Source organism: Scomber scombrus, chromosome 2, assembly GCF_963691925.1.
Source record: "Scomber scombrus chromosome 2, fScoSco1.1, whole genome shotgun sequence".
NCBI classification, from domain to species: Eukaryota; Metazoa; Chordata; class Actinopteri; order Scombriformes; family Scombridae; genus Scomber; species Scomber scombrus.
Window position 1 is genome coordinate 18,853,260 of NC_084971.1, and position 20,786 is coordinate 18,874,045.

Consider the following 20,786-nt stretch of genomic DNA (forward strand, 5'->3'; position numbering starts at 1 on the left):
AACGAAGAAAAACACTTCTGTCTTCACCTCTGTAAATTCCACCCTCCTCTTTTTTTCCACACCATTTAAGAGAGCAAACACATCTCTAATCTTTTCTTTAAATACCCTTCATTCATTCTGTCTCTAACCACCCCTCGTCTAGTTCTCTCTCCCCGTCTCTTTTTTTCCAGGCGTGACTCTCACTCCTTCTGTAATCTGATGGGCAGAGCAGCGCCGTCACTCCTGGCATGTCCATTATCCTGGATATCTCATTGGTTGACACTGATGCTCCCTGACCTTTCACCTGGGAGCTCTGAACTCTGACACTAACACACCCTGAGCGACAGCTGATTAATTGAGCTGCATTCAGCGCACCAAATTGACCAAGATAAAACAGAAATGTGTGAGGAAATTACAAAAGAGATTATTGGATAATAAATACAACTTATTTTAGAATCTGACATGTATTATATATATATATATATATTTTTTAAATCAAATAGTAGAAATAATACTGATAAATGCATTGTTTCTGTTATGTATTATGAAATAATTATTTTTCAAGAATTTTCAAAAGCTTTTTTTTTCAATGTTTTTGTCTTCAGAGGTTTGATTGGATGCAAAACAAAAAAACCTCAACCTGAAAAAAAGTATATTTTTATAATATGTGCTAAAAACGTAGAAACTACATGGTTAAATGAAAATGTTAGTTTTTAAAAGATACTTTTTGAAAGATACAACTTTATTGTCATTGTCAACTACATTTATGGTCAAGTACCATCACAATAAATCAAGTAGAAGAGAGTAACTAGTTTATGATTTAATGTTCTGTTTGATGTGTCATGTTGACTATGTTTTTTGTCCAAGCCGAGCTGTGATACGTCTGTGATATATTAAATGATGCAACTTTTGTACAGTGTGGACTACATGAACTGCAGATAGAGACCACCCTCTGATAAAACCTCTGTAAAACATTAGAAACAACTCTCAGTACAACATCATGCTATTCAACAGCATCCCCAAATGAATCACAAGGTTGAATCAACATCTCTCTAAAACAGTTTCAACAAAAACTGAATTTTATAACCTTGATGAAGGTTTTTTTTAGGGGGGGCTATTGTGTTAGACTGCATTAATTCACCTGATGAACTGATGTAGATTAAGTAAAATTCATAATTTAAAGAAAAATGAACACAGTTGATTCAAATTCACAAACATGCAAACAATTCCTGGGCTCTGTTCAGGAACAAGTTGGCTCTAGCTGTGCTTAAAGTCAAGTGGGGCGTTTCATGTCTTTACATTCAGCATGTATAACATAATTTTTTGTACTGGTCTTGCCCTTGTAATAATGCCATTTTAGCTTTAGAAAACCCTCTCTGAATCACTTGAGAATGAATTACCGCATTGTGTTGGGATCCGAACGGCCAAATCACTTCTTAGGAATGAGTAGCCTTGAGCAATTCAAATAGGCAGTCATGTGATTCAAATGATGGCAAGCGAGTGAGTCACCGACACTCAACACCTCGACACTGTTGTAACTGTTTGTTTGAGCTCAAGGTGATTCATAATGTGTGCACAGATGATATGGAAATATCTGAAAACACACAAACTTCACCACAAGAAAGAAAAATAAAAAAGACTATTTATTTCCTGTTTGGCTGGATGCGATTTTTGTGATGTGGGAGTCCTAATGAAAACATTTGGTGGACAATATGGCTTTGTATATGCTGAAAGAATCTGTTCTCTCATATGTGTGTGTGTGTGTGTGTGTGTGTGTGTGTGTGTGTGTGTGTGTGTGTGTGTGTGTGTGTGTGTGTGTGTGTGTGTGTGTGTGTGTGTGTGTGTGTGTGTGTGTGTGTGTGCATAAGAGTTTTTTATATCTGTTAAAGTACATTCAGAGAAACAGGAGGGGGCAGGAAATATTGCTGAATAGTGAAGCGGTGTGTTTGTGCCAGTGTGTGTGTATGTTTATTAGAGAGAAAGAAAGAGGGAGAGAGGGAAGGGAAAGAGAGGCCAATCCACAGACGCCTCGGGCTGCAAAGGCTTAATTTCATTTCCTTGGACAGACATAATGGCAGATATTTGCATATCCTATGTACACAAAGTCAGTGGCCAAATATCTCCTCATCCAAAACACTAACCTTGCTACCAGCAGATACTGATCTTTTAAAGGCAGCATCCCAAACCTAAATCATCCCACTCAACATAGGCTAGAATAACCAAAAACAGATATGTAGTCTTTCCTGTTTTTTCCTTCGAAAAAGAGTAAATATGGCCATGATGTGAGTGAGAGAGATTGGTTGAAAGAAAACCCTGTATCAAATAAGTGGACTGTCCTCCCAAGAAAAACAAGACAATAGGTTGCAATGTAAGTGACCCATAGTTACATTTGAATGACAGACGCCATCTAGCAGCCGTAGTAATTATGACCCACGTGGTGGTGCAGTTGCGATATATGTCAACAATTCTCCATATTTGGAGGAGGAAGGATGGTGGGAGGTTATAACCACACAGTGGAGAGGAGACCGCTGTCCGTGTCACATTTCCAACAGGACAGTTTTATACACAATTATTGACAGTCGTCCCTTAAACTTAACCCTGTGGTTATTATTGTAGCCATGACGACGAAGGCTGCCTAACTTTGAGGAAGTAGTTACTTTAACCACCACACCACATGTTTATCTATAAAAGTGATTATTTTAACACTAACAATAATCTTTCCCTAAACCTAACCAACCCTTAAACATAGTGGTGCCACATCATAAAACATCATTATTTTCTAACAGCTTTGGAAAGCACAGACTAATTATGTCATCCACCAAATGAAATTGCTGCATGGTCAAACGACTCATGTGGTCATTTAATTTGGAGAATTTTAAAGATGACCAGGTTTAAGCACAGGGATCATCATATTTTACATAAGTACGACTAAGAAATTTGTGTAAAAAAAAAAAAAATCTAGTTTGGGTACAAAGTGTGTGAAACATTGCGGTTTCATAATAAAGTGGTCCTAAATAATACAATGTTTGATCTCTTAATATCTTTTGAGGATAAACATCTGCTACATGTGACACTTTCCACACAAGTAAAAGTTCAGTTTGTCATGATTTTTCTTAATCAGTGATGGGAGACCCCCCCATCTAATTTGGCCTATAAATCACCTCCTGCTTAGATCTCCTGACTGGAACATTCTTCACCTCTGACCTCTCTGGGACCCGGAGGTCATCATCACTGTGGCAACTAAAGCGCCAAATGCTCTCTGTCTTAATTAAAAAGCATTATTTACTCAGAGAAAATTTCATTTTCTCTACCTTTGACCTCTCTCTTCCTTTTTTCTTTCTCCTCCTCATCCTCCTCCCCTTTCTGTTAGTTAACCGTCGACACGCTGGGAAAGCCCACATCTTCTGAAAGACGCCTGCGCTCTTGTGACCATTGTGCTGAGCCTGTCGTCTCGACCGAGTGTGTGTGTGTGTGTGTGTGTGTGTGTGTGTGTGTGTGTGTGTGTGTGTGTGTATATGTGTGAGTGTGTGTCGCAGGGTTAAGCTCTCACTGAAGACAAAGCCACAACCTGCTAGGCTGCTAAGCAACAATGCCGACTGGTAAAGCCTCATCAGGGCACCGTTTAGCAGAGGATTAGGGACTATTACACACACATAAACACACACACACACCCAAAACGTTGCCTCATCAACTCATTAATTCAAACCCCATACCAGCTTGACTCTGGTTTAATGTGTGTGTGTGTGTGCGTGTGTGTGTGGGGGAGTGAGACTTGAAGTTCACATATTTCCTCCTCTCAATCGTCTCAACCATATTGACTCTGATGATGAAGGAGTGGCATACACCTAGTTTCCCTTCAACTTCCCTTCATCTCTTGCTCAATCACACACACAAGCACACACAATTTCTGCCTTTTTTTGTTTTCTCTCTTCTTTTGGTCTAAGTTTCTGTCAAAATGAAAACAGGAAAACACCTACAGATACACAGAATCATTCATATCATTTAAAATATCATTTAAAACGAGCAGATGGATCAATATCAAGGATAAGCTCACCATCGGAGAAGGCAACCTGGTATTTCTAAAAACACTGGCCAAACAGGCCAAGCAGCAAGATAATACATGCACAAAAAACACACGTACCCACACATACTGTAAATACACACAAACTCTGTCCCATCAATCTCATCTCATACTCAAGCATAACCAGACTTGTGGAAGCAGTGACCCATTCTCTTTTTCCTCTTATCAAACCGTTCCCTTCATCAATCCCTCTTTCATCTCTCCCTCTTTCATCTCGCGACTGATTGCTGTCCAGCACAGGAAAAGAGGGAAAGAGCTGGCAGAGGAGAGGAGAGGAGAGGAAATGCTATACACATTCATAAAAATAAATTAAAAATACAATTAAGCGTTCATGAAATCCATAAAAAAATGCATGACAAAAACATACATGTAAACAATGAAGGCAATGAAATTAAAAAGAAAAAACACTGACATAGAACAGATTAACAAATTAAAAATGAATTATAATAGACAAACAAATGTAAGTTATTTTACAGTTCCAACATGGTAACAAATAAATGGATCCACATTAAATACTGGAAATAAACTAACTATACAGTAGAGAAAACAAGATATGTTTTTCTATTTGTGTGCAGCATAGTAACTAAACTTTTGAAGCTCTCCAAGCTGACTGCTTCCTAAAGATCTGAACTGAGCTACTTGGTTGATATTCCTTAAGCACATTAGAAGTTTTGGCCCTAAGCAGTTAAGTAATCTATTAACTAGCAGTAACTCTTGTTCACTCTCTGGAAACAAGTGTAAAGATTTAAGAATGTGTGCTGATTAAAACTGCAGCATGTCTGACTTGGTCTTTGTAACTAAACTTTCAGTTTTTCCACTCTGTTGCCAAAAAAGGACAATCTCAATCCTGTCCTTATTTAACTCAACAAAATGTAGTAACACTCAGTCAGCCATTTGCTCCACACACTGACAGGGTGGGACGAAAGGACCATGATCATTAAAAAAATAAAATAAAATACAATAACAATAACAATAATAATAATAAAATAACCTTTAGCAAAGCAGGAGGTCTCTTCAGACACATTATCTCTTTTACAAGGGATATCTGGTTAAAATGGCAGCATAATTACCGTCAGTGCCAGAAACTGACCCAGAAAAAATTCATTTACAACAGTCACATCCATACACAACAAAACAGGATCTTAGATATATGAGCAAGATAAAACTTAACAAAGATTATTAATGTTGATGCTTGAATGTCTGATATGAAGGTACTGTTTACAGATTTAGTTTATCTTTTACTTTTTTTGTGTGAAAAACAATATAAATAAACGGGTGTCGTCTGCATAGCTATGGAAAACAATCATTGTCTAGAAATGATATGATAACAGAGGTGTAAGAATTGAGCTATATCAGTTTACTGACTGCACAATACTAACATCTTAACATTCATTAAAGTACATTAAAATTGAGTGTATTTGCTTTTGTGTATTTGTTTATCCAATGTATACATATTTATTAATTAATTACTCTTTTCAATTCTTATTTTAGTTAACTAATTTTATTTTATGGGTACGGTCATGGTGATCTGCTCAATTGTATGACCACCATTAAAGAAGAGAGGTACGAGTTCACACTGTATCTTTTTTTTCTCAGTTATAACGATGTGTGTTTGTGTTGTGTGTTCTGATCTCAAGGTCAAAACTTGTGATTTGCTTGGCTCAGATGTTTCTTGGGTTTTGGCCAGTACAGCGAGGTTTTACTAGCCCATCTTGTTTTACAGAGTCTTTCTAATGAACTTGCTCTGTTTGATCCACTCTTCCTTTCCCTCTGTCTCTCCTCTCTGTCTCGGAGCAAACAGCCACAGCTGTGATCCTCAGTATTACTGCAGTGTGGATACAGTGATCAACAATAGGACAGGAGGGCCGTGTGTGTGTGTGTGTGTGTGTGTGTGTGTGTGTGTGTGTGTGTGTGTGTGTGTGTGTGTGTGTGTGTGTGTGTGTGTGTGTGTGTGTGTGTGTGTGTGTGTGTGTGTGTGTGTGTGTGTGTGTGTGTGTGTGTGTGTGTGTGGCAGAGAGAGACACAGAGACGGATAGATCTTTGGATAATGCCCACCACATGGTGTCTCCAGATGTGTGCATCTACATAACCTAATAGAGTCTAGGCCCTGGGGTGTTGGGGGAGGAAGAAGTGTGGGTGTGTGTGTGTATGCATGTGTGTAATATGGGAGGGGCGAAGGGGTGTGGACACAGGTGTTTTAAAAGGGGGGGATAAATCCAATGGGGAGGTTTTATAGGAACTCACACTCACTGCTGTTTTTCCATCATGTCATATTTTCATGTCACATCTCTATCTCATGCACACTTTATCTGAAAGCCTTAAAATGAAGCTCACATGCCATCATTTTCATCAATAAACATATTTTAAAATGTAACATCTCATGGATTATTTTTTTTTATCAATATGACAAGGACATATTATCAATAAACATATCTGACAACTGTTTTATATCTGCTAACCTTGTTTTTCCTACAGTATCTTCAATGGCAACTAAAGGATAATTAATGTAGTTGGTAATACTTTACTTTAAGTTCCCCTTTTCAGCATTCAAAGCTGTAGTATACTGTATAAACATTTCATAAATGGTTTATAACACACAATAATGTAGTTATGTAATTGTAAGCAGATATGAGGACATTTTAAATATTTGTAACTGTACAGTATTTGTTAGCAATTATTTTCTCCTATGAAGATACATTTTATATTATCACAACTGTTTATACACATCGTATCTGCTTGTTGCTCCCTGATGAACACTGAAGGGATCCTTATCAGGGGAAGCTGAGTGCAGTGACAGAAATGGTAGTTTAACAATGAAGTCAACAACTCCCATGATCCCATACTTCACGACTTTTGTTATTGTTTTGATTGAGAGACACCTAGCGGCAAAAATTACATATTGTACGTTCAAACCACTGTGCTGAGCAAAGTTTAAAAACATAAATACACACTCACACACACACACACACACACACACACACACACACACACACACACACACACACACACACACACACACACGACAGATTTTCCAAGCTCCAAAAAAGTGAAAACATAATTTTCATAATAGCAGGTTGAGCAAGTGTTCATTTATAGCAGTACTGTTGCAAGAAGCAACGTCGGCCCAGTTCGCACATACCTTCTGACCTCAATATAAAACCTAACTAGATTCCACTTCAGAGGTTCTCAAGGTTTCTTGTTGAGTTTTCCAAAAATAAAAAATACACTGTAGGGGGTGAAAAGTAAGCACAAGATTTAATATTGACCAAACACTTCTAAATACTATTGCTTTCAACTTCGTGGTTGTCATTCAGAGTCATTCACTCTGAATGACTTCCATACGTCTGACAAATCTGCTTGTCGCTTTGTTTCTTTCTCTGTGTTTTATATTGTAATATCTGTAAAAACATACTTATTATAGCAGCACATTATAATTGTTCTGCTGAATGAAGTGCGCGTGTTTGTTGAAGATGTGCAGACGACAGGGGACCCTGTGCTAAACACATACACCTGGAGCGCCGAGGCTCACACACACACAACCACTTATACACTCAGAGGCCGCTTGTCTGCGACAGCTGAGCAGAGAGCAGCCTATCCGAGTCGTATTTTTACCTCGGCCCACACGCTGAGCAAAATGCCAACTCTTGGCCTTGAGAAACTCACACACACACACACAGAAACGCAGGCACACATGCAGACACACACCCTCAGACACGACAGGTCAGGCCCAGCAAACCACCGTAGCGGCCACAGAACATAAACAACTTTCACACACTCAATGAATCATCTGAGCATTTCAATATTGTTTTAGATAAATATATTCAGCCACACATATAAATATATGCAACCATAATTATTCCCCGAGACCACAAAAGACCATGACGGGAAGTTAGTTCCCACAGTTTCAGCAGCCTTACCAGCCCATCCCTATGGTACTGGAAATCAACAGCTCGGCTTACAGTACAGACGAGTGAAAAGTGAGTGAAGAAAGTGGAAGGTGCTTGACGACAACAAACAGAAGTTCGCTGGTTTGACTGCAAACTATTTTCTGCTCCTGAAACACCAAACGTAACTTTAGATGTGAAACCTGCTTCTACATTTCGCTGCTCGTACCTCGCTTTCTCCTCTCCATCCTCACACACACACACACACACACACACACACACACACGGACACACACATACACACACATCACTCCCAGTGGGCAGCAGCTGTTGGAGTGCTAATCTCCATTAGCTACTGAACTGGCTTCTATGGAGAGGGCCATGCAAAATCTGTGCGCTCACTCCTCTTTACTCTTTCATCCAAGTAGAACACCACCACTGCGTCACAGAGAAAACCAGACATTTTTTTCCTCTGCCCTACAATGTCTGTAACATATTTCACTGTGTCATTTTAAGTCCATGAGCTGAACAAGCTTACAATGATACACACAAACACACCACTGCACGGTCTGTAACAAGCTACAGTTCATCTGAATGATCTCAGGCCTTCTTCGTGGCGCTCACATTAAATGAAACACATGAGAAAAGGAGTAATATTTGGGACAGCAATGCAGAACAGTTGAGTGATGGGCAGGAAAAGAGAAATAAAATCAGGACTTACAGTCTGTAAAGCTTTGTCGTTCCCAGGAAAAGAAGCTCGGGGAAGACAGCCAGATTATTCCGATTCAGGCGCCTGGAAAAACACAGCATAAATTAGGGAATAAACTGTACCTCGCCCCTTCCAGACAGTGTGGGTGAAGTGGTTACATTTGTGTATAATTAGCTTTTTAGAGAGAGATTTGTGTTTCCTGATCATCGTATCAAATAATGTTATGTTATGTAGATTGTAATGCAATTCTGTGCAGTTACAGGAAGAATGAGGGGATTGATGGAGACACAAACACACACATGATTATGGATGGATACACAAAAAAACAGACTCTGGGTTACCCTGATTTAAGGGGTACAACATGGCTGCCAGACAAACAGTGAACTCGGGAAGGACGGAGGGAAAGCAGGGGGAGGAAGACGAGAGAAGGGGTTTGGATGAAGGGGAGGCAGAGGGGGGTACTTTTTTTTTTACCACAAAGGCGGAGGAGAGGAGAAGATGTGGGAAAAACAAACAGGCAGTCTGGCTGGGCTACCGAATGTGTGAAAAGGACCCCACTGAGTAAACAAGGCCCTCACAGGGGAAGAACTCACAACAACCCATCATCACACAATACACACACACACACACACACACACACAACACACACACACAGAGAGAGAGAGAGAAACAACAGAGTTGAGAGAACTCGGGTGAGTTTAATAATCTGGGTGCGATCATTTAACCCTGGTTGAGTGGAGTGAAGAGGTTTGTGTGCCAGTGTGTGTGTGTGGATGTGCCTTGATGTGAGTCAGAGGAGAGTGAGGCAACTGAGTGACACAATGAGAGACAGGCTCCTGAAACAGTTTAACCCTGACACACACACACACACACACACACACACACACATTGACAGGCCCAGCTACGGATGCTGTGTTGGCTGGTAGTGGAGGAGAATGGAGAGAGGAAAAAAGAACAGGATATTGAAAATAGGGGGAGGAAAGAGTGACTTCAAACTAATAAGAAAAGTGCAAAAGCCCTGACTAACAACACATAGTTTGCATTATTAACACACACAAACACATATAAATCACATAAATGCCAGTTTGCTCCAACAAAACTCCAAGAAAATCTCTCAATTACTTTTTCCTCCAAATCCTTGTCTTTCACCTCTTTTTGCTTCACTATCATCTGATGTGGACTCCGTTTCTATGATGTCACCGCCTTTCCACCCACAGGTGCACAAATATATGAACATGCTCACGCGCATGCACACACATGCACACTCCACGGTTACATCAGAGGCCACTTAAATATTTAACATCCCGCAGAAATGATGTTTCTAAATTATTCACTCCTCTTCCGTTAACGCCAGCTAAGAGCCCTACGTGGTCCCGCGGAGGGGCCCACTCCCCCTGCAGGTTCTACCCAGCCATGAGCACCCGTTAGTGGGCTAGACCTCCCCTGGGACAGCGCACGGACTGGTGCTCGAGGTGGGGAGGAGGAAGGAGGACAGAGAGCGGGTATGAGCTCACTCCCTTAAAATAGATGCAATGCTGTCAGACTAGGAGACTGAGAGAATGAAGTAATGACGCAGAGATCAAAACTGGTCTGTTGCATGGTTCCTCTAAGGTTTCAGCACATTTAAATGTACTTTATTCTTTTTTCATAACTTGACTAACACTCTGATTATTTCAACAAGATATTAACACCTTAATCATAATCTATTGCTCATTTTAGGGACATAATTAACGTAACTTGATAGAGCTGAATTATTCATCAATTTCACAAATTAGCTTTGTCATGCATTTGACATTTTCATTATACATATGCATCACAAAAGTCACACAAAATTAAATTGTAGCATTAATATTTTGTGTGCATTTTAAAGGTGCAGTTGTAGTATTTAGTGGCATCTAGCAGTGAGGTTGCTTGTCAAATTAAAAATAGTGTATCGGTTGAATATAAGACAACATTGTATTCTAGAAACTACGCTTGAAAAGTAGTGGTTTAACTATATTTGAGAATTAGACAATTATGTGTTAACAAAATCAGAGAGAGTATTGTTGCATTATGGATTGTTTGTAGCCTTAATGTTGCTTTGTTAGCGAGAGGATTCAAGTCAGTTAAAATGCATTCAGCCCCAAAACTTTTCATAATTTTATAATCAGGGCCGTCGTGGCTTGGAAGGGAGTGTCGGGCATCACTATTCGGAAGATCGGCAGTTCAATCCCTGACTCCTCCAGACTGCATGTTGCAGGGTCTTTGGAACAAATACTGAACCCCAAATTGCTCTCGATGGCTGTGCCAGCAGGGTGTGAGTGTGTGTGTAAATGTGGATTATATTAGATCCCGATGAGCAGGCTGGCACCTTGCATGGCAGCTTTTGCCATCAGTGTATAAAAGTGTGTATTAATGGGTGAATGTTGACATGTATTGTAAAGCGCTTTGAGTGGTCGGAAGACTAGAAAAGCACTATATAAACAGCCCATTTATATTCAGGCCAACTCAGTCAAAAAGATTGCATCACCATCACGAGTGTCCCTCCTTACTTTGGTGGCTATTGCACATCCTACCAGACATTTACTCAACTATCCAACACATTATATAAACCTGGGTTATCAGGGAGGTCATATATCTATAAACCATGCAAATGTTAATATAATTATTATATTCATAGTAAGATAATTTATTTGTATGCACCTAAAAGTACTGACTATTTCTGGCTCCAATAATCCAGTGGTCTCTTTCTGGACCTGAGGGACTGCACCTCACGTGTGTGTGTGTGTGTGTGTGTGTGTGTGTGTGTGTGTGTGTGTGTGTGTGTGTGTGTGTGTGTGTGTGTGTGTGTGTGTGTGTGTGTGTGTGTGTGTGTGTGTGTCACCCTCTGAGTACTTCCACAGTCGTGTCTCATTAGTCAAAGTCTGGCTGAAGGTGAATGAAGACCGAGTAGCCAGTAGTCTGAGGTGTGAGAGTCACTCCAACTAGCTAATGCCACACTGCAGTGTGGTGATAATCCCTGCAGTCATAAACAGGTGCTAGAGGGCCACAAACCACACAGTAAAAACACACACACACACACACACACACACACACACACACACACACACACACACACACACACACACACACACACATTTTTTCCAACACATACAGCACAGATAGATACACAGAAACACTTCGTTGCTGTGTAGTACTACAGGTTGCAGTCTCTGGCTGAGAAGGAAATAACAAACCACCTCAGAAACCAATTATTACTCCACCAATGCCACTGCTGCCATAGCACGCATTTTGTACTAACAATCTGTCACACACACATACACACACAATACTGTTACCATAGTTATAACCCACACCCTGTGGATATTTCTATGACCGCAGAAATTGTCTTAACTCCAAAGTCCGTTCAAACTGACTGGTGTGTATCTGCACAAGCATGTGTGTGTGTGTCTAGTCTAACACTGATTGGAAGTCCATGCTTTTTGTTAACAGCTGGTGCATCTGAAGTGAACTAAGATCTATTGTCCGGCAAAGGTTTACACTCTAATCTGATCTGTTATTTAAACATCAATGACAGATACCATCTCTGCCTTACAACACAGCAATATGAGGCATCTCACCTGACCTGTGAAATCCTTTTTTGTCACAAACAAAAGAAATCATTTAAATGCAGTAGCACTAAGGAGCTTTTTCTCTACTTTAAGCAAACTACTGTTAACCAAAAAACATAACAAATGTCGTCTGCTGCAGAGTGCAGTGCAAGCAGCGACCCAGTAAAATATATCTCGAGTGACTTTTTAGACATAACTGCTGTAGTGAAAATGGCTTTTTGTGTGTCTCCACAGTGCAGATAATTTCAAGCTCTGCTGCTTAATAAAAAAAAGAAAAAATAAAGAAACTTTGTCCAGGAATGATCTGTGAACACAACGTTATCTCTCACAGGCTTTATAGCTAATCAATTAGTCCAGGGTTTTTCTTTTGAGATCCACATCCTGTCATCTGGGATCACTTTTACAATTATCTTTTGCTATTCAGATTGTCTGCTTATTACATTATGATCACTTGCTTTCGCTGTTGATAGACACTTTTTAGTAGCTCTAATCAGTTTTACAATTATCAATTGCTGTTTGAAGTGATCTTTGACAATGTGATCACTCAATTACAGGCTAATTATCTCTGAAATCATTGTCCCAATACATGTAATTACTACTTTGTTTTTTTTATTTCCATGCCTATGGCTGTTATCTCCTTCAGTCTCACAGACTTTGAATTGCTTAGGGGCTATAAACCAGTCAAATGTAAGAGTAGGATAAGAGGATCAGAAACTCCTCTCTTTCGTATTCTTCACCCACAGGGAGAGAGTGAAGAATGTATGACATTCCTATATGAGGAGCACAATAGAGAGGGAGAGAACGAGATGGGTGGGTGTGGAGGAAAAACATGAGTAGAGGTGGAAGAATTAATCAAGATAAAACCAAAAGTGACGAAGCAGCCTTGCGAAAGAGAATGCGCGTGCATGGGTGTATCCATACTCATGCATGTGTTTGTGTATGTGCATGTGTGTGTTGTGACATGCCTATCTCCTCCACACCTCCTCCAAAACCCCCCGCTACTGCCCCACACCTGACCCCGCCCTGCCTAGCCCTGCAGGGCCTGTCGCAAAAAGGGATGGGAAGGGGAACCGTTTTCCACCCCTGTGGGGGGCAGTCACTGTTGATCCGTCAACCCAGCTTAGGGCCCTCTCCTCTGGGCAGTGGTGCCCAGCAGGCCCCCTCAAGCCCCCCAGAGGATGGAGGCCTTTGAAATGAGCCCCCAGACTCCAGTCTCAGGAGACATGCCTTTGTGCGGGGGCTGCGGGGGGGGCATTGATGACTGACTCCATCTTTGTGTTTGTGAACATGCCACGCTGGAGAATTACAGTTGAAAACCCTCATGAGGACAACAGAAAACAGCCATGTTGTGTCAGAAAGTTAGCTGTGTCAAAGGTGTTTGTGGCGAACAGAGATAAGACAAGAGGCGACAAAACAAGCATGCGTAATCTGACAGCAGATGTGTAAGATGTTAACTGCTTTTGCTGATTACTTATTAGTTTATATTATACTTGCAAGTGTGTCTTAAAGCCTGTTACGTTCATATGTATACATGAGAGACTTTATTACCAGCATGTACACTTTCTGTGCACAGAGGGCAATTACTCTCAATGTTTACAGTTAAACCTGGATCAAACAGCACAGTGAATCTCGTTGTATATGTTAAATGACAACAAAGGTATTCCTATTCGTATACACAGTTAAATATTGCCCTCTTTGTCTACAGCTCTGGGCAGGAATTCCCAGAAATGCTAAGCTGGACACAACCCAGCGTTGGTTGCATGAGAAACATGAGCAGATTCCCTATAGTGGTCCACAGAGCTTCCCTCTCTGTCAACAAAGAGCAGATATAATGCAGCAGTGAGCGGAGAAAAAACAGGCATGACACAACCGAGACAAGAGCAGCTGGGGAATCGGGATATTTCATCCATTTCATCCTGACGACTCCTGCAGAATTCACCCAAAACAGCTATCAAAGCGATTAACCGCCTTCATTTGATTTGCTCTATGTGCATCTGTATGTGTACAGGTGGATATGTACACAGTATATCTGTGTTTTTGTAAATGTGTGCGTAAGCAGCAAGGGTTTTTATGTGTCTTTAATTAAAAGCTTGCCTTTAAGCCTCCTCAGACTCTGTCACAGTCTGCTGCATTCCAGTGTGTCACTGCCTGTCGGTCAGGCCGCATAACACACAAACACACACACACACACACATATATGAACAGCTCGCACATCAAGCAAAGTTGACAGACGACACAATGGACATTTCACCAGTCAGGGGTCCACATCCCCCTTCTCTCTGTCCGTCTCGCTCTCTCTGTCTCTCACAGACTACCAGGGCTTAATTATGCCATAACTGCCTTAGGCTTGGATGCTGAATACCAGTGATTCCAGGCTAGCGCCGTAACAACCTTTGGCTGCTCCTCATTTACTGCCATGTGACTCCATCTCAAAACTTTCCTCTGGGACTGAGACACTGACAGCCTCGCCTCATGATGGCTGAGATCAATCGTCATGAAGACATCCAGATGTCGGGTTGTAAAAATGATTTGGAGTATAGATCCCAACCCAGTTGAACATCTCAGATTTTAGTCAGATGTGTTTAGGTCCGATATTCTGCTCAGTTATCCCAGACAGAAGATGACAATGATGAAAGAGAAATGCAGTTACATATCTGATCTTAAGTTTGAAACAATATATCTGGATGTGTCAAGTCGAGTCAAGTAATTTTATTTCAATTACCCTCATATCATAAATCACAAACTTCCCTCAGGAAGCTTTACAGTCTGTAGAACAATACAACCTCTATCCTTAGACTCTTGATTAGAATAAGGAAAAAACAAAAAACACTCTTGACAGGGAAAAATAGAAGAAACCTCAGGGAGAGCAGCAGAAGAGATGTTGTAATACATTTGAAGTGATTTATAGATTTGTCAACCAAAGACAGCCTGCATCAAATTTCTGAAATTGTCAGACCAAATTTACTCAATGTGCCTAATACTACAACCTATCTCTGCAAACCAGCCAAATCGAAAAATGGTCTGAAATGACAAATGCTTAACAACGCTGTATAAAGTAATTGTTAATGAAATGTCCTCTCTATTTTTGCTGCAATTTACTAGACATTAAATCTGACTTCACAACTGATATTATACAGTCTGACTCAGATTACAACAAAGATTTTATTAGTCCCATCTCACAGGATGTGACCTCGCAAGTTCGAATTTATCGCACAGTGTGTAAGAGCCTTTAAAGAGGGATCACCATCATAGAAACACCAAATGAGGGAATATCTTTTGGGAGAATGGTGTTCGTCCCTCCAGTTGAGTTCAGAGACAAGGAACGTAGAGTATGTTCTGGCAGCTTGATGTAGCTGTATGATAATGTTGTTTTTTCTCCATTTTGTCACCCTCTTTTCAACCCATGTGAAAATAAACATGCCATGCATACGTATTAGTATTTGTACAGAAAAATTTAGTACTTACAGTCTCTCCAGCTCCTTCAGATCCTGGAAGGCTCCTCTCTCAATCGTGGTGATTTTGTTCTCCATTAGCTGCCTGAAAGAGAAACACCGGGAGAGAGTGAGACAATGATAAAAAAGAAGAGAGAAGAGGGAGAGAAAGTGAGCATTGACAGAGTGATTTGTGCAATGAAACCGTGAGAGGCCGAAGAAAAGAAGAACAATGGCTGGATGGGGCAACAGATAAAGAGGGAGAAAAGGAAGAGAAGATGAAAGAGAATGAGATAGGACACAAGAAAGGCAAAGAGATTGACATTGGAGAGGAGAGGAGAGGAAGAGATGGAGAAGACAGGTGGCACTGGGCATGAAAAAAAGAAGAGATGGAAAGTGTTAGACTGTTGAAACAGCACACGCGAGAGAGAAATAGAGAGAAAGACAGAGAGCGAGAGAGAGAGAGAGAGAGAAAGAGAGAGAGAGAGAGAGAGAAGAGAGAGAGAGAGAGAGATAGAGAGAGATAGAGAGAGAGAGAATCAGCAGTGGGTCAATATAGCCGCAGAATTGACTTTAAAACTGGCCTATCAGTTGGACAGCGACTCATCTATCATCCAATTTACTCTCTATCTAACCATATAGCTGTGACTACTCATTCACTTACAGCACCAGGGGCAATGTGCTGACCAAGCCAAGCAACCACACAAACACACACACGTTTTTTATAAGCTGTATGAACTCATAATACAAAGGACGTTGCATCCATGTACCTGGCTGACATATCAAAATGTAGAAAGGTTGAGGTTGTATGTGAGTGCACACAGGTGAGCTGTGAACACATAGGAAACAAGGAGCATTGAGGAAACACACACACACACACACACACACACACACACACACACACACACACACACATACACACACACAATTAAGGACATAATCTCTAGAGGAATTCCAACAATGTGTATTCCCTGCCATTCACTTTTAGCAGCTGAATAACAGGCACACACACATAAGAGCAGGCTATCCCTGTCCCAGCCATGTTGGTGCAGGCGAACTCTTAACCTGGATTCATCCCAGGTAAGAAACCTGTTCTTACTTGACTCTCCGTTTTCCTTTCCTTTCCTTTCCACCCTCCCTCCCTTCCAGCAGCATTCCTCCCTCCGTGGTTACACCTAATGGCCGCTATCTCTTTCCCTCTTTGCCCTCCATCACTTCCTCGCCAGCGCGTTAATCACTCCAGCACATGGGCCCCGGGGCCCGGTGGTTAAAATAAGCCCCTCCTAACACTTCCACTGGCAGATTAACACGACAGCATTAACAGGTGCCACTGCTATTCTGTTTAGACACACATGCGTATTCAATGAAACCGCCGCTTCCCACGATTTAGACGCAGTGCTGCATGCGGCAGCTCCAGGGCTTGATGAGCCTGATGCTGCACAGGATTGGAAACAGTTAAATCCCTGTTATGTGGTATTTGGATAGGGGAAGTGCTGCTTGTCAGAGTGTATTTTTGTTTGCCTTTTGGATCTGCAAAGAAAATAAAACACATAAAGCCACTTACAACACTCGCAGATGCCTCAGTCCTGCAAAATCCGCCTTGGTGATTTTAGTGAGGTTGTTTGCATTCAGATCCCTAGACAGAGAAATTGGCACAGACATAAAGATCAGTACATGAGGTATGATATGTCATTAAAAGAAGAACAAAGCTGGTAAGCTATTCTACTGAAAGGCTTTTTTTGCTGAAACTTGTGCGCTGTGGCCAATGCAGAAATGTCATTGGAGAAATTGAGAGGGAGCTGTGGCTGCTGCACTACAGGGCAAATTTTAATTTCATCAAGGGGTCATTGCCTAATAAAATAGCGGCCTGTTTAATTCAAAGCCCACTTGTCCAAATCCGTTTTTGATTAACTTGCTGGTCCCCAGACAAACCGATGTGGTCTACGGAGGCAGTGCTAATGCAACAGTGCGAAACCACCAGCACAACCACAGCAGTGCCCCCAACTTCAGCTCCGCGATCAGCAATAACGTGTCCTCACATTAAACACGAGTAACTCCACCGTTTGTATTTACATTACCTAAATCTCACATCAGATGCACTTATAAACATTCACAGTTAAAAAGTGACGTGCAGTTGTTGACGTTAGTCCTCATGTTAATATGCGCTATTAAGCTGTGGTCCCCAGTGGATAAAGATCCACTAATACGCAGTAAGAATGCATTTTTAAAATGACTGAATATACAAATTTAACAATTAGAGTATCCATCGAAATTTCAGGATACTTTGATAGAGGTATTTAACAAAGCAAATACTAGAAAGTAAGGTCTCCTTAAACTCTTTAAACCCCTTCAGGAGAGTCATACCTTTATTATAAGAGATTAAACTGAAAATGGCAAAAGTATGATACACATTCATGTTATTGTTAATTAGCTTCATTAAGGTTTTCTCCGTGAAGTGAATCCAAGGAAACATCAGTATATATCCAAAGTGCGCTGTGAAAGCCCCTTGTTACTTACAGTCTCTCCGTGTTGCGGGGTATGTTCCTGGGCACGCTGCGGAGCCCTTGGCCGTGACAGTCCACTGTAGTCCCGGTGCAGGAGCACTGGGCCGGGCAGGGTTGGCCGTCCGCTCCACCGGACAGGACCAGAACAACCACCAGCAGCCCCAGTGCAGACGCCGGGGAGCGGCCAGGGCCAACGGGGCTCAGAGCTCCCACCATCACTGCGGCAAGTGGGGGCAAATATGAGACCCACAAAATACTGAGAAAATACAAGGGCGTTAAAAAAAGAAAAGCCCTGAAATCCCTGAAAGAGCTCACCAAACTCTGCACGCAACGGGATGCCGTCCTCCTTCTCGCTGTCCTCCTTTTTCAGACGTATGTTTCTGAAATGTCTCGTCCTAAATTTACATTTGGGTCCTCTTAGTGGGGTTTCGATGTGTGAAGGATTGTGAAACGGGAGTTTGGTGGCCCTGGGCAGGGAGAGGGGAGGACGACGAGGCGGTGGAAGGGCTCTCTGGCTGCGCTACAGCGGCGCAAACTTCCACATGTCCCCGGCATGCAGTGCCCAAATCCCCCCGGTGTGTGTTGTGTCTGTGTGTGTGTGTATATGTGGGTGTGCGGAGCAAAGCCAGTGAAACACCTCGATCCTTGATCTGATAAAATCTTGATCCTGAGAAACACACTCTCACACACACTTTAGTGCATACACACATACACACACACTCCAGGTGAGGCTGGTTATTAATTCACAACACGCGTCCGGCGAAGAAGCAGCGACAGGGCTCTGTTTTTCCCAAAAGCTCAGCAGAGGTCACCGTGGTGGGGAGATATTGATTCCGATCATATATCAATTGCCGGTCAGTGGCAAGGGTGTAGGCAATGTGAGGGAAGGAAAAAAAATCCCCGTGAAAGACCAGCGCGCAATACTATAATCCAACTCTGCGTGGTGCGTCAAAGCGCTGCTCCCGAGTGTGTGATAGAGAGAGAGAGAGAGAGAGAGAGAGAGAGAGAGAGAGAGAGAGAGAGAGAGAGAGAGAGAGAGAGAGACGGGAGCGGGCACGTCTGCTACTGCGTCTGTCCAGGCAACTAACTCTCTCTCTCTCTCTCTCTCTCTCTCTCTCTCTCTCTCTCTCTCTCTAGTTCACACTCACAAACACAAACACACACGTACTGCGCTTTCCCTCAAGGTAGCAGCAGGTTTCCAAACGGCCGTCAGTGAAACAGCAGCAACAGTTTGACCTCGGAAAGGGGACTCTCATTCTCACTGCAGTGTCCCGGTCACCTGATGCTTTATTTATCCGGCCTCAGGAAGGCGACAGAGATTCTTGGTGAAATCTATATGTGGACAAAGTGGGGAAGACCCGTCTAATGCTTGAATTTCCATGGTTTAACAAAGAATGGAGTGCTGTAGCCTATCTAAGACACAGTGTGGCTCCTTTAGCAGGTCCAGTCTCAGGACACCTGTCTCATGATGCTCACACACCGGCTGATACTGGGATCTAGCCAAGACATTACCATAGGGAGAGTTTTCAATGTAAATTAAAGGACAAGTTTACAAGTTTACGTCTGTCGAAAAAAAAATATTCAGGTGCCCAGATGAACTTTGACTCCTGTTTTTCTTGCCATAATTATTCCTCCTACTGACCATTAGAAGCATAATGTGCTTTCTAATGATGGGGCAAAAATGCATTTAAAAGTTTTTTGAAGCCATCCAAGTGAGTCTAATCAAGTAGAGCTCTTTCAAAGTGCCTTTTTAGTGCCAAACACACTCTTTTTGTTATACGTCTACTGCAGCTGAACAGAAAAACACTATCTGGGGAAACACAAAGAGGGAATTTTATACTAAAAACTGTGTTAGATAGCAACCTTTTTTGACTAACGCAGGCGGCTGAAGCCTCACATTATCTTCAGATAAACTTTTAAATTCATGCTTACTCAAAACGAGGGCTGTGGATTTTGTCACCCATCACTAACATTGAAAGTACATTTGGTAGGGATCTTCTAAAGGTCAGTATGAACAAGACGACCGATAACAGCATGTAAAGTGGTTTCAGTATTCATATGTTGTGGTTGCAACCTACTAATTGATTGGGAGACAGATTTTCCACTTAGATGTTCCAATGCATATGCTACTACTCAGTAAGCATTACACAGTATGCTCAGTACTGATCCATTACTGTAACTTCATGTCAGAAACAGGACCGTTTTTTTCTCTATTTATGGCTTTGATTTGCCATAATTCATTAAATTTACAACATGCTGAACAAGAAGCCTGCAGATTTGCTTTAATGGGTATTTAATGTAGTTTACAAATAATTAATCTTTGGTTACTCAGTACCTTTCACCATCAGCTGCTCTCTCTTATGCACCCACCGTGCTAAAGTGTCCGACATCTGGCTGCCACTCAGGACAGATAACTTAGTTGTACATATGTTAAAAGGATGTTAGTGACACAATTTCAATATCACAAAATCATCAGACCGTTTGAAGCCTCAGGTGTCCTGCAGGTGTCTGAGGTCCTCTGATCTAAAGCTGCTGAAAATAAAAAGAAGGTTGTGTTTTGTACTTGCATGACTACCTGTTATGTTCCGCTATGCGTTCTTTTTCTGTC

General features: G+C 41.6%; 1 protein-coding gene across 1 annotated transcript in view; it reads right to left on the bottom strand.

Moving 5' to 3' along the window:
- Positions 1-18,394, bottom strand: part of slit2 (slit homolog 2 (Drosophila)) — a 94,822-nt gene extending 76,428 nt beyond the window's left edge. Inside the window, exons 1-4 of the mRNA XM_062427709.1 lie at positions 18,192-18,394; positions 17,239-17,310; positions 15,709-15,780; positions 8,666-8,737 (exon numbers count right to left, since the gene is read on the bottom strand). Of these exons, the coding sequence (XP_062283693.1) occupies positions 8,666-8,737; positions 15,709-15,780; positions 17,239-17,310; positions 18,192-18,394 (419 nt within the window). The remainder of the gene's footprint in view (positions 1-8,665; positions 8,738-15,708; positions 15,781-17,238; positions 17,311-18,191) is intronic.
- Between the last annotated feature and the right edge of the window lie 2,392 nt (positions 18,395-20,786).